The sequence below is a fragment of the Hesperophylax consimilis genome, chromosome 5, assembly GCF_061612785.1.
Source record: "Hesperophylax consimilis isolate HC1 chromosome 5, BYU_Hcon_1.0, whole genome shotgun sequence".
Lineage (NCBI taxonomy): Eukaryota > Metazoa > Arthropoda > Insecta > Trichoptera > Limnephilidae > Hesperophylax > Hesperophylax consimilis.
In genome coordinates, this window is record NC_142840.1 from 2,885,670 (window position 1) to 2,899,192 (window position 13,523).

Genomic DNA, 13,523 nt, shown 5'->3' on the forward strand with positions numbered 1-13,523 from the left:
TATTCATTACCAAACCAAAAATTAACAAAAATGTAAATTTTGGTTATGGGTCTGTCTGTGATTTTTGATTTCGGACTTTGTCTGTGATTTAACTTGGACTTTAAATTCTTTGAATTATTGTTTATTGTTTATTGTTTATTGTGGTATTTTAAGTAGGTACATAGTTATCTATGTCCTAATACAATCCTTATATACATATAATTATGGTAACACATTTAAAATGAATCAATCACATAATTTCTAACATAATTTCAACATTTACTAACTGTGTCTGCTCGAAAGGTTAAATTCCGATTGTCTCTCTAATTTGTCAATACAAAATTATAATTATATTATTATAGAAAACTGATATTATATAAATAAGCTTCACAAATCCTACAATTAAAATAAACTGTGATTTTTCACGCATCTAATAAGATAGTTTGTATATTTTTTTAATAGTACAGTTTTAGTGATGCATTTCAAAGGGCCACAGGGTCCTGAATCGGGCCCTGTTTACTTTGTTTGGTTCCTATATCAGCGCCATTACACTTGCACCGCTCTTTATTAAATATGCGAAGTTAATAAAATAATAATGTAGATTAAGTTGGCCCCAAACTGTTAAACCAGAATCTGTGAGACCAAGACTCCGCGCAGTTCTCAGATTTGACGTAATAACAGGCTGCAGGAATTCATTACGATGTCGTTGCACTTTTATCACACATTTACTCGATAATGTATTCAACCTTCTACACAACGCTTTGTCTCCGTAAGAGTGGGCAGAGGTAATAGAACGCCATAGGTTTTCTGTCTTCATCGGCTTAATAGTTTCAAGTTAACCTCTGCGAAAAAAATATGCCTGTTTAATGTCATATTTATTACTAATATTAATTATTTTTTTTTTTCGTAATCTAACTCATCATTTCCTGATTTTATTTCTTCGGAACTAATAAGTCAGCACCAATTAAATAAGCACCTATCTACTCTAAGAGCATAAAAATCTATATTTAAAAAGTGTCTGTGGTTGGTTTGGTTTTTCTAAAAATCTACAGTTTTATTAAGGGATTGATGAAATTTAGCACACTTGATCTTCAAAGTAACAAAAAGGTGACTGACTACGTGAGATTTGAAAAAAAATCACCCTACATGTCCTTTCCCTCCCTTTAATGCAGAATGTTGATACTCTGATGAAATTCCACACATTTGACGTTCAAAATAAGAGTAAAATTATTGTCTAGGAATGATTTTGAAAAATTCTACATATAATCGAGCAACACTTGGGACTACATCCAGCATATAATAATTTTCACTTAAACACAATATGTGTTGTGTTTTTCTTGAAAAGCTTAAAAAAATAGATGATTACTTATTATTTTTTGTATTTATTATTTATTTAATTATTGAAGACAATATTAACAATTCCTACACGAAAATCTGAAACAGAAAAATCAGAAAAAGATACAGTCATATTTAGGACTCGAACCCAGGACAGATGTGACCGTATCTTTCTTTCTGATTTTCTGTTTCAGATTTTAGTTTAGGAATAGTTAATATTATCTTCAATAATTAAATATTACAATTTGAGGTTTTATTCACTAAGTTATTCCAAAAAATAAATACGTTTTTGAATTTTTTTTACACATGAATAGTAACAATTATAAGTTAATACAATACATATTTACTATACATAACTATACTGCCTTTGTAACAATCTTTTGTATTTATTAAGTGATAAATGAAATAATTATTATAATACATTTATAGTCCAATAGATTGGAGTACAATTAGTATTATAATACATACAGAGCACAATAGATTACAACAGAGTATAATAGAATAACTATTATGATATAAATATATATATTAATATATTAACTCCTGGGAGTACAATGCTTTATATAATATACTATTTTCTGTATTGTATACTTTTAATAAAATAAAAAAATAATAATTAGAAAAAATAACTTCGTGTTTAATTCCACTTTATTGTATATATTTTCAATGTAAATAACCAAACCGTTTCGGTTCATCAGGGTTATATAAAAACACATTGAGTTATACAAAAATAATATATTTTATTCTAATTATTATATTTATGATTATCCACAAAGAGTTTTCTACATGTGAAAAATTATTATAATACATAAAGAGTACAATAGATTACAACAAAGTACAATAGAATACAATAATTATTATAATACGTATCGAGTTTTAACGTACCAATTACATAAGCTAGAACATTGTGTCACATTAATTTGCACAACCAACATATTAAATTTATTAGTAAGAGCAACAGGGTGGGTACCTGACGTGTTGTTTTATAGCCTAGTCTCCGTGAAATAATTACGAACGTTATTTACAATTTCGTATTACGTCGACCAACCATTAAGAACTGTCCACTCTAGGTAGTACACAGACTTTAAAACTGCAGTAACAATGACGTATCACTTGTCTGTATCACAACGTAACAAAATTTTAAATTCGGCTTTGCCTTTCTTCGGTTATCATCACAATTTAAATGAACCTTCCCATTTGAATAATCACGGGATATTACAATTGTAAATTTGTGAAGCTGAATTTTCAGAGATCTAATCAAAAAAAATATCGTAATTTTTTTTAAGAATCTCTTCAAATTATAATATTCCTATTAAAAACGGGCTTGTAAGCCAACTAATCAGTTGATAGGTATCCTGATAAACTTTAAGTAAAATACTAATAATTTGTCACGATATCCAAACACGTGTTCATAAAAATCCTAACATTTTGTCGTGATATATTAATAGGACAAACGCAGGTGGATGAACACGAGCTCCGATATTATGAATATATAACTTAACTATATATAATTTAACAGGATTACCAATACTTTGAAAAGATTTTATTGATTTTTCTACGGATATGTTAGTTTCCAACAGGTTACAGTGTTCATCATCAGGGCAGATGGTGGACACTATAACCCTATACGAAACAATGAATATATTTTTTTACAATAATAATGTCCTTTAAATCTTAATAGGTATAATATACCTAATAAGCATAATGGGGAAAAATAAGATTAAAACAAAGAAACATTTAATTATGCAAGAGGGATAACTATAGATTACATTGGGCTTTTTGAAACTAATAATATATATTCAAACAATGTTGTCTCACTCCGGTCCTTGTAACATACACGAAAAGATCAACTGGTTTTAGAAGCTGGCATTAAGAATCAAAGACCTACATTTAAATTGTTTTTTTTTGTCCATAAATAATGTGTACCTTATATTAATTACAAAATACATCTTTGAATTCCGAAGATTTGAATATCTAAAGCCTTAAGCAAAAAAAAGACAGTTAAGAAGTTGAAATACTTGGTGCACCAAAACAGACAGTGCAGTTTTGATGGGCCGGTACATCTCGTGTGGTGGGGTAGGTACCTTGAGTGGGTCTCGTTGTGTCGGGTGGGTCGTGCCGTTTTCAGTCGTTAGAATAGTTTGGTCCAGATTGTTATCTTAATCGGGGCTTCGCAGTCCACAAGTGTCTTGTCTTGTTCTTGTGTCGTGTCTTTCAGGCTTGAAATGGTTCATAGGGCCTTCCGGTTGCAATTTGCGACTTTTTCCTGTGGGGCTACCTGAAGGAAAATGTTTTTAAACATCAACCTCAGACCTTGGAAGAACTCAAGGATCGAATTCGGGAGGAAATCGCCTCCTACTCGAGATGTGCCAAAATGAGGCCTAAACTTTAGAATCAAACTTCCTCAATGTTCCGATGCTAGGGGGCATCGTCTTTCTGATGTCATCTTCAGAATTTGATGCATAAAACTGCACGATGTACAGAATAAAATACTATAAACCCCATTTCCGTAAGTTACGCCATTTATTTAATAAGCATTCAAAAGTGCACTGTCTGTTTTGCCGCACCCCGTATTAGACAGATAAACGTGGTGAAGGACACCGCTGGAATGGTTCGGTCAGGAAATAATGTGAATAGGCATTTAAACAGACCACCGCGCAACGGTTTCTTCGCGTTGCACTGCTGCATTTATAATTTTATTTATTCATTTCTGGTCAGCAATAAATTATTTTAATGGATACACATTCTCTACAAGTTGGCCTGTTAGGTGAACTCGGCAATTTAAAGCTATTGAGTTCTGATTACTAGACATTACACAGCATCGTTAGATTTTTTTATATCTCCAATGCGAGAGATTTAAAAAATGGTCCAATTTTTTTTTTAATATGCTCGTCAATTGTTACAAAATATAATTATAACGTAAAATAAAAGCACATTTTTTAGCGTTACATCACTTCACGTGAAAAAGGTTGATCAGCAAATAATTTCCAACCTATCCAAACCTAACTATAACTAACCCAATCTATCCGCACCTAACCTAACCCAACCTTTCAATTTTTTTAGCCTGATATTTTTTTCATTGACAAAAACATAGTATTATGTTCAAATGATTTTATAAATATTTTCATGCAATCTCAATGGGGGTACCAATAATATGACGAGATTCTTAATAAATTGGCAATACATGTATAAATCAGTAAGTTTTCTCCTATCACAATGAGAGACTCGAATGTGAAAAAGCTCAACTATTATCGTTACATATTGTATTGAAAATTTCTACTTCAGCTTACATTCTCTTAGTATTATAATACTCTATATAAATATTACTCATAATCCTTTGGATAAGTATTAATCTATTTCTTATTTAATTACAGGTAATCTACAACAACAATCCTCCAGTTTCACCCGTAAATACGGATATAACATTTAAAAAGAGTTCGGTTACGAAAAAGAAAATGATGTGCAGAGAAATCTGATAAATATATTTATGGTATGAGTGTAAAATCAACAATAATTGGAGAAAATTTTGTAGTGATTTAATAGTTCAACTGTAATAAAGTTACCTGGTGACAAAGTGAGATATTATAGTATTTAGTCTGTGTTGTGTGGTTATTGAATATGGTTGTTTGGTGCCTGGCGTGCCCGGGGGGCGCATAAGCACCCCCGATGAGCGAGGGCGGTGGCGCTGGGGCAGCCGGGGGCCCGGGGGGCGGCTGGAGGGGGGGCTCGTGGGGGGGCCTTCCCGGAGTGGGCCCCATGAGCCCCCTCTGCATCACGGATGCCACGCACGAGATCGTCAGGCCGAAGCCTAGGAGGTTAGTGATGTTTTTACATATACATAATAATTGTGTCTCGGAGATGCAAAACCCACCATAATTTTAATTTTCTGCTGGTTTTGATACATTCACAAAAAAGTACTTAAGTAAATTTAAAATAAATAATATATTAATATTTGTCGCTAAATTATTGAACTATTTTGATTTTTGCATAAAAAGTATATAATTTTTTTATATATTGAGTTCCAAACAGTTTTTCGTGACCATCTACAGATTTCAGAAAAATTCCAGAGCGAGTTTTGCAACTCCACACGACTCAATTGTTTTCTGATGTTTTCCGCTACTATCGATCTTCATTTCTTTTTTAACCTATAAGAATATACAGAAGAATTTTACGCTAGTGTTCATCTTGGAATCTTCAAGTCGAAACAAAAGTTTTCGATATTTAACAATCTTGGCAAGTACTTTGGCCTGGTTTCATTACGTTAGATCTAATAATTTACCCTTGTATGGTAAGGATTAGTGTTCTTAAGGTTTAGTCATATAGCAGAGATCATGCATAGAAGACTTTGATCTAGTGTTCTTGAGTTTTAAACTTTAGTAGGTTTTGTCAATAACATAACGTATGTATGTAAATACAATGTTTCACAGATCACGAACAATTCATAAAATTTAAAAGTTAGTATTAAAACTCAAAATTTATATTGAAGCTCTGTTATTGATTGGGCGACTTGCACCAACTATCGCAAATTTTATCTTAAATTGTATTTAACTAAACGTATTTAAGATCCTAAATACATTTAACTTAAATGCGTTTAGTTGCGTCCTGCACCACGCAGTTCGGTGGCAATTTTAGTTAAACGCGTTTAACGCGTCGGTAAAACAGTTACCGCGTGTTTACCGCCATTTACGCGTAAATAAAACAGCTACGATGTTTCATTTTACTTAAGTGTCAAAATATTTTGTGATTGTGTGTGTGGTTTAATAGTGTGTTCATTTATTTTATGAAGAAAAAGTTAAAGCAAATAGACATAATGATGAAATAATACAAAAAGAGCTTCTGTTGTTGGAATTAAAAATAAAACAATTATCCGAGTAATTTTGTTTTTTTTTATTTCTTTTACATATCATATTGTTTTAAATTATTATAAGAATGCTGTAGGTATGATTAGAAGTTTACAACCTTGCAAAGTACTCCTCGATAAGGAGTGTTAGCTCCAAGTGACGAGCACCTCGCTGATGTTTTATTGGTGTTGAATTTTAACTGAGGTTCAATTTCTTGCACTAATAATGATGTCATTTCTTTACTGAGACGAAATATTCTTTGAAACTTCTTGGCACTGAGTGTTTCAAATAAATTTGTTCTCTTGTTTACTTTTCTGACTATATTATAATTTATTTAAGTTATTTATAATTTCAATAACATAATTTCTTCATGATCGTCAGAATACAAATCCCAAATGTTCATTGTGAACACAAATTAAAATGAGATAGATTTTAAACACAATCAGAAATCGAAGAGATAACCTAAATATTTTTGACAGTACTGCTTTACGAGTAGGGCTAAACACGTTTAACTCAGTTAAACAGCCGCTTTTGGGTATTTAACTTTGACAGTTCTTTAAACGCATTTAACGAATTAAATTTTGTGGTGCAAGACGCCAAGTCGACTTAAATCAAATAATGTGTTTAAAATTATATTTAAATCAAATTTAACTTATGGTGCAAGCCGCCCTTAGAAGTTGTTTCACAGAATTTGTCTTGAATCTAGCATGTTTTATTAATAATATTTGTGTAACATAATGGTGATATTTCACAGAATCTGAACAATTGTCAATTCATCGAATTGAAAGTTAATATACAAAAATCTGTGAAAGTTCTGTTATTTTTTTAATAGAACTTTCACCGAACTTGTATATTAACTTTAGTTTGATGAATTGTCCAAGTTCTCTGAAACAACTGGCTCTTTGATTCGGTCGAAGACAGTACCATTCCATTAATTTGAAGAATTGTTCAAGTTATATGAAACAACTGGCCCTTAGATTGGTTCGAAGACATTACCACGTCATTAATATTTATATAAACATCTTATTTATTATAAATGAGTAAAAGCTAAGTAACCATACGCAGCGAACCGCTTGAAGGTTACGTATGACAGAGTTATACCTGAAATTCAATGTAGAACACACAAAACAATCATAAGTTTTCCAAATTATGAAATATTCTGTCTATATATAACTCTACGGGTATTATATTACAACTAGCGCAGATTTGTGAAAAATTAAAAATGTAGAAAGTTCTATTAAAATTATTATGTACTAGATTTCTTGACCGAATTGTCCAAAAAAGGCGCTTACAATTTTGAAAGTGACACTTAAACACAAAAAATCCGAGTTCTAGAGTTCATTGAAACGGAGTTACAGAAATTAGTATTATTTTAATAATCTTGGTAATGTTAAAAAAATAATATCATTTTCTTCTGTTTATGTATTTTGTATTATATATATTATGTTTTGTATTTTGTATAATTAAATGTATATTGTTTTTATGTATTTTTTTTAATATTTACAATACACCGCATGTACGAATTACAACGTTTTACCTAGTGAACTAAAACTTCCAGAAACAAACAAAAAAGTTAGCAAAAGCTCTTAATTTTTTTTATTGTTTTTGTGTTTAATTCGTAGAACTTAACACAGTTCAGAACAGTTTTAAATTGGCCTCGAAAGCCGAAACAGCTGTAACAATAACAAAAACCGAAAAATACTTGCTGAACTTCATAATTATATTATTAAATTTGATTTTAATTACATTAATAAAAAAAAATTCTCAGTAGCTTTTTTAACTAGTGACACAATCTTTCTTTGGAACTTTCTAATTTCTGTATATCCTTACTACTCATTAATGTATTTATGAAATATTTTTCAATTAACTGTGTTAAGTCTGTTTTAAAATCTTTTTAATTTTACAAAGTTGACTCTCCTGAAATGAGTTTTATTAAACTAATCGGGAATATGTATTATAAATAATCTTGTAACATATTATCACTTAAATAAATCTATATATGTACAAATAAAATGTTTGTTGGTTTATCTCATATAGACTCAAAAACTACTAAACCTGTGTTTGTTCTTATTAGTGGTCGTTCAAGTAAATATTGTTTAGTAAAAAAAACAGTAGTTATCTTTAAATAAACTGTTTAATGGGGATTTGTGAAAAACTTAAAATTCCATGCAAAGATTCAAATGACCATTTCACACAAAACCAAATGCTAGACTAAATGTAATAAACAATGGGCAGCCCTAAAAGTGAAATGAACCCACGAAGAAGTCACACATTAGTATAATAGTTTTCACTTTAATCTTAATTTCATGTAAATACGACCATTAAAATATTTTCTTGTTCGAGTTTTTATATCATCCATTCAATTTTCTATTCATATTCAGATTTAATCACTGTTCTCGGGTAAAAGTTTACACGGCGCCGAGGCATTGTTTTGTTCTTTTTACTTCTAGTTTCCCTTGGCAGAAACTTATATGCGATTCTATGAAAACATTATCAATTAGAATTTATATTCCCGCACGCAAAATGAAAACATTAAAAGGTACCCAACCATTAATGCAATAATTGTTGGTCTAATCAATAAATCTCTAACAAACATTTATTCTGTCCGAGCCGTCAAAATGCCGGGCGGCTATCTTAGAAGGACTTCCCTCCATTTTGTAACATTTGATTCTGTTGCTGTTGTCAGTTTCAGTCAAAATTACTTCGGATGGGATGGTGATAATTCATTAAATGGCGCTATAAAAATAGTATATTTGCAGTACGTTCTAGATTGGAAGATACTCTCAGTATCGCCCTGGTGTAAGACTACTATCAAGTATTGAAAAGTTGCGTGAAAGGCTTTAGCCGTGTTAGGAGATCAGATCTAAATATCCAGGTACCCACCTTCCTCTCCTCTTAACCTTCCCTCCCCCACTTCCTTCATCCTCACAGATTACACCATTTGAGGATGCCATAGTCTCACTGGCTTCAGACGGTTGGGAGCAGTGGGACTCTTTTACAGTATTCAAATATAAAAAATATATATTTTAATACTAGTTATTTTATAAAATAAAGTATTTAAAAATTATTACTTCTACAAACTTATTCATGGATATAAAGAGGTTGTCGCTTTATTTTTTTTCTGAAAATGTATTATTTTTTAAGAATTATTAACGACAGCAAAATAAGTTTTTTTAATATCTCAAAAATTTAGAGCTATGCGCTTTTAAAGTCAATTGTACTGCGTCATACGTATGGCAGCATACTACGTCATGATACGAATGGCAGTGCTGCTGTACCGTTGAGTATGTACCGTGGCGTCACAAGCAGTACAATTCATAATTCGAATGGCAGTGCTGCTGTACCGCCGAGTATGTACCGTGGCGTCACACGCAGTACAATTCATAATTCGAATGGCAGTGCTGCTGTACCGCCGAGTATGTACCGTGGCGTCACACGCAGTACAATTCATAATTCGAATGGCAGTGCTGCTGTACCGCCGAGTATGTACCGTGGCGTCATACGCAGTACAATTCATAATTCGAATGGCAGTACCGCTGCGCATGTACCATGGCATCCTAACTTCGGGAGATGATGATAGAGGTAAAAAAGATAAATAACTTTTTTCTAAATTCCTATTTTTTTCCCCTATAAAAATATTTTTCAAAAGAAGAAAAATTATTTTTCCATCGATTCAATTTTTTGAAGTGAAACTTCTTTACGCGCGTCATGCATTTTCGAGGACCGGAGTAAAATCGACTCATGACCGTCACGAAAAACCGTGATCATTTCGCTATAGGAGCCTAGCTAATATTATATTCCTAGTTTAGGTCACTCTCCAAACTCAGCTTCGCGGTCTAGAGGCAGAGCGCCCGACTGTCGTCGTGAAGAACCAAGGTTCGGTCCCCGCTTTAACTATTTTTTTTTTCTTTTTGTGATTTTTTTAATACGAGGAAAAGTGATAAAATGCTCTCGTGCTGCGACTTTGTCAGGCATACATATAAGAAGATATCTACATGATTTGTAATAATGTAGTAAAAAATTACATAATTTTGTTAATTTTAACCGAGAGTCTCCCGAAATGTCTAAATCTATTTAGTGAGACTCTAGACCGGCAGGTGTTCACTCGAGTAATTGGATAGAAGTAACGGTCGGTACCTATATGATATTTTGGTTGAAATATGGCTTACAAATCGAGCCGGTAGAGTGGCTCGGTATTTTGATTAATTATTTTTATTTTGAATCATTAAAATTAATAATCAAGGCCGATAACGCAACTAATTACCCTCGCAGACGTGCGTGACTAGTTTTACTAGTTTTTTTTAGTAAAAAACACAGCCGTAAGTGAGTTTTTCGAAATTTAGAAATGTTTTTCAAATTCAGACTCCATACGGGTATGAGACTGTTAAAACACGATAGATCTTTTCCAAAACGGACAAATATACGGAAATATTTTGAAAAACAACAGATATGACTTCACACTGCCGATATATCTTCGATTCGACCCTATATAAAGCGTTAACGAGACGTTATGTGATATTATTCATTTGCCGTGTTTGAAAACGAAAATTTGCGCGGGACAAGTCAATTGAGGAGTACACGTTGTATACGCGGTCTAGAGGCAGAGCGTTCGACACTCGTTATGCAGGACCCGGGTTCGAATCCCATATATAAATAACTTTTAATTTTTTTTATCACATGCTACTTATAAATATGTCAATATTATGAATCTAGTTAAACGTTCATTTGTTAACAACACGCCTATAAATAAATTTATGCTTTTTAAAACTATAATGTACAGCATTCTGAATAATAATATGAAATGAAAAGAGAGAGAGAAGAATACTAAAAGTTTCACTTACGTCGTGCGTAGGCTTGCCACACACTGTATTTTTTTTACCTAAAAACTATCTTAAAAAACTGAAACTGTGAAAAAAGTTTTATATTTTTTACTTCTACCATTATGTGGAGTCAACTCATGAAGTTAGTACCCCGAATAAACGTTAAATAATCTTGCAAAATTATATTGCTCTTTCGTATTCCAGGGATATACTAAAAATAAATGCATTCATTACTGATAACTACGAATAATGTAAACTCTTGCACCGACTATTTGATATTATCTCGAGGTGGGTAATTATCCAACATGAAAATCTGACGATTAAATATTTAACGATCCTGAACATAAATAAAAGTAAAAAGCCTGTGTTTTCAAAGTCCCGTTGGATTATGTAAACGGGACAACTTACAATGGTATATGAGTGATACTATTGAAGTAGTAGAAGTAATCACTCGAGTACCTACTTAAATATATCCAATTGCCTTTTGACTCCAGAAGTAATTATCGAATGCTTTATAGGCGTAATTAATTTATAAATTAAAGGAATAAATCACCGACAAACACAAATTACGGACTTGCGATAAATATATTTTAATTTAACTGACCAATTCCTTACAGAGAGACATTTTATTTAAAGATTGTTTAAATAAAATGTATTTGTTTTCTTTAGAAAATTTAACACTGCACAATTACAAAGGTGGGCAGTTTTTTTTCTCACAACGCACACAACAGGAAAGACCCTGAGTGAAATTATTTACCTCACGGCCTTTATCATGTAAATAAAGTTCTGGGAAGGAAAAAGTCGTGAGGGTTGTGTAGGAATCTGGGGGTCAGTGTGTCAGTGCTCCATCCCTCCCACTGCGGTGCAAGCCGCATCCAAAAACAAAAGCATCCACAACCAAGACCTGGGCAAACCTCAACCCATAAGCCCAGACATCCCTGCCAGGTCACCTGACGTAGCGAACCCTGTGGAGTGACCTATTAGCAGAGGTGTTGGTTTTACAATGAATGGGTGTGTAATAAATAAATGGTTTATCTTTCTCAGAAGCCTTGATTGATCCTTTGTACAGCCTTTTGACAGCATCCCAATTTATGAAGCAATGTGAAACGTCTGATTTATTGACTAATTTAATATATTTTGCTGACGGTACATCTAACGGACCTTTGCTCTATCGTTAAAAAGTTTAACGAGACAACCCGCATGAGCAATGAGCAATGAGCATACCGGACCGTAAAACAATGTCCGGTACCTCTACAAAATAAATCAAGTGTCTTATGTGTTTATTGAATTTACCATAAGCGAGGAATTATTAGTTGTTCATGCATAAAACAGTGCGATTGCGGTATTGCACATCGAATGAGAGCTATAATATTATAATTATGTTCACGGAAAACAAACACTGTGGTTTGGAATTATAATTGAAATACAGAAAATTTGTTTTAGCATCGCAATATTTGCCGAACAGGTTTCGCTTAAACACAAACTTATTCTTGGTACTTTGTCCTATTCACTTGAACTGAGTAATATTATATAGTTTTTTTAATTTAAATACATAATTATCATAGAGGTAAGATTCCGGGGTGGTTTTGCGGAGCGTGCAACACACGAAAAACCACATTATATAATGCGATGCGAGTATGCGAATTTTATTTATTTATTTATTTATATATAATTTGTACATTTATTTATAACAATTACAGGTAATAAAGCCTAAGACGTTATAATTGTACAATTTATGCAGTGTATATGCAATGCCCAAAATCTCGCAAATGCGCTATAGGACACAAAAAATAAATCTAATTTCTTATCTACCGCATTCAAAAAGCACGTAGCTCTCCCCACAGGTGAGTTCATTAATAAATTAGTGCGGCTTGCTCTACTATATAGAAGATTGTGATGACGTCCTCGAGAGTGAGACTCTGGTACAAAAAAATTTAATTGGGCCAGTATCTCATTATTAGATAAGTGACGGTTTATTAGTTGGAAAAAATATTTAAGCAAAGCAATACCTCTACGTGTCTCTAGGGAGTGGTAATTGGTCATGCCTAATATATAAATCGATGGGTACGAATCGATGGGTACGAATACGAGTAGTAAGGCGATAGAATTACTACTTACACAGTGTATATACTTATTGGACCCGAATTCAATTATTTTGTGTAAATTTTTCTTACTTTCAATTTGAATTTAAATGAGAGGACACACTTTTTCTGATAAAATTTTTATATTTTATGATAAAATCTTTCGAGCTCAAAATCACTTCTCCTCTTAACTAAATTTAAGAGATCTCGAAAGATAAAATAGTAATTTTTCTAAGTAAATAAATAGAAGCAGAGAAAAAATAACAATCATCCTTTTTGTGATTTTTTTCTGAACATGAGCCCAAATTTATAAAAATAGAAGCTTAATTTAATTTTTGCATCTTGAAGCAAACTACGGTTGTAGTTGTGTAGTGTTAGTTTTATTGTACCTGTTTTTAGTGAAAAAGTTAACAAATTAATGTATACAATATCTCGAGTCAAATCTGATCCGAGAGAGGTCTAACTCC

The 13,523-nt window shown here is 32.2% G+C and overlaps 1 protein-coding gene across 1 annotated transcript in view; it reads left to right on the plus strand.

Moving 5' to 3' along the window:
* LOC149423419 (ankyrin repeat and BTB/POZ domain-containing protein 2) overlaps positions 1–13,523 on the plus strand; it is a 112,954-nt gene that overhangs the window by 31,641 nt on the left and 67,790 nt on the right. The window contains exon 2 of the mRNA XM_089631961.1: positions 4,689–5,129. Coding sequence (XP_089488087.1) covers positions 4,981–5,129 — 149 coding nt within the window. The 5' untranslated portion in view covers positions 4,689–4,980. The remainder of the gene's footprint in view (positions 1–4,688; positions 5,130–13,523) is intronic.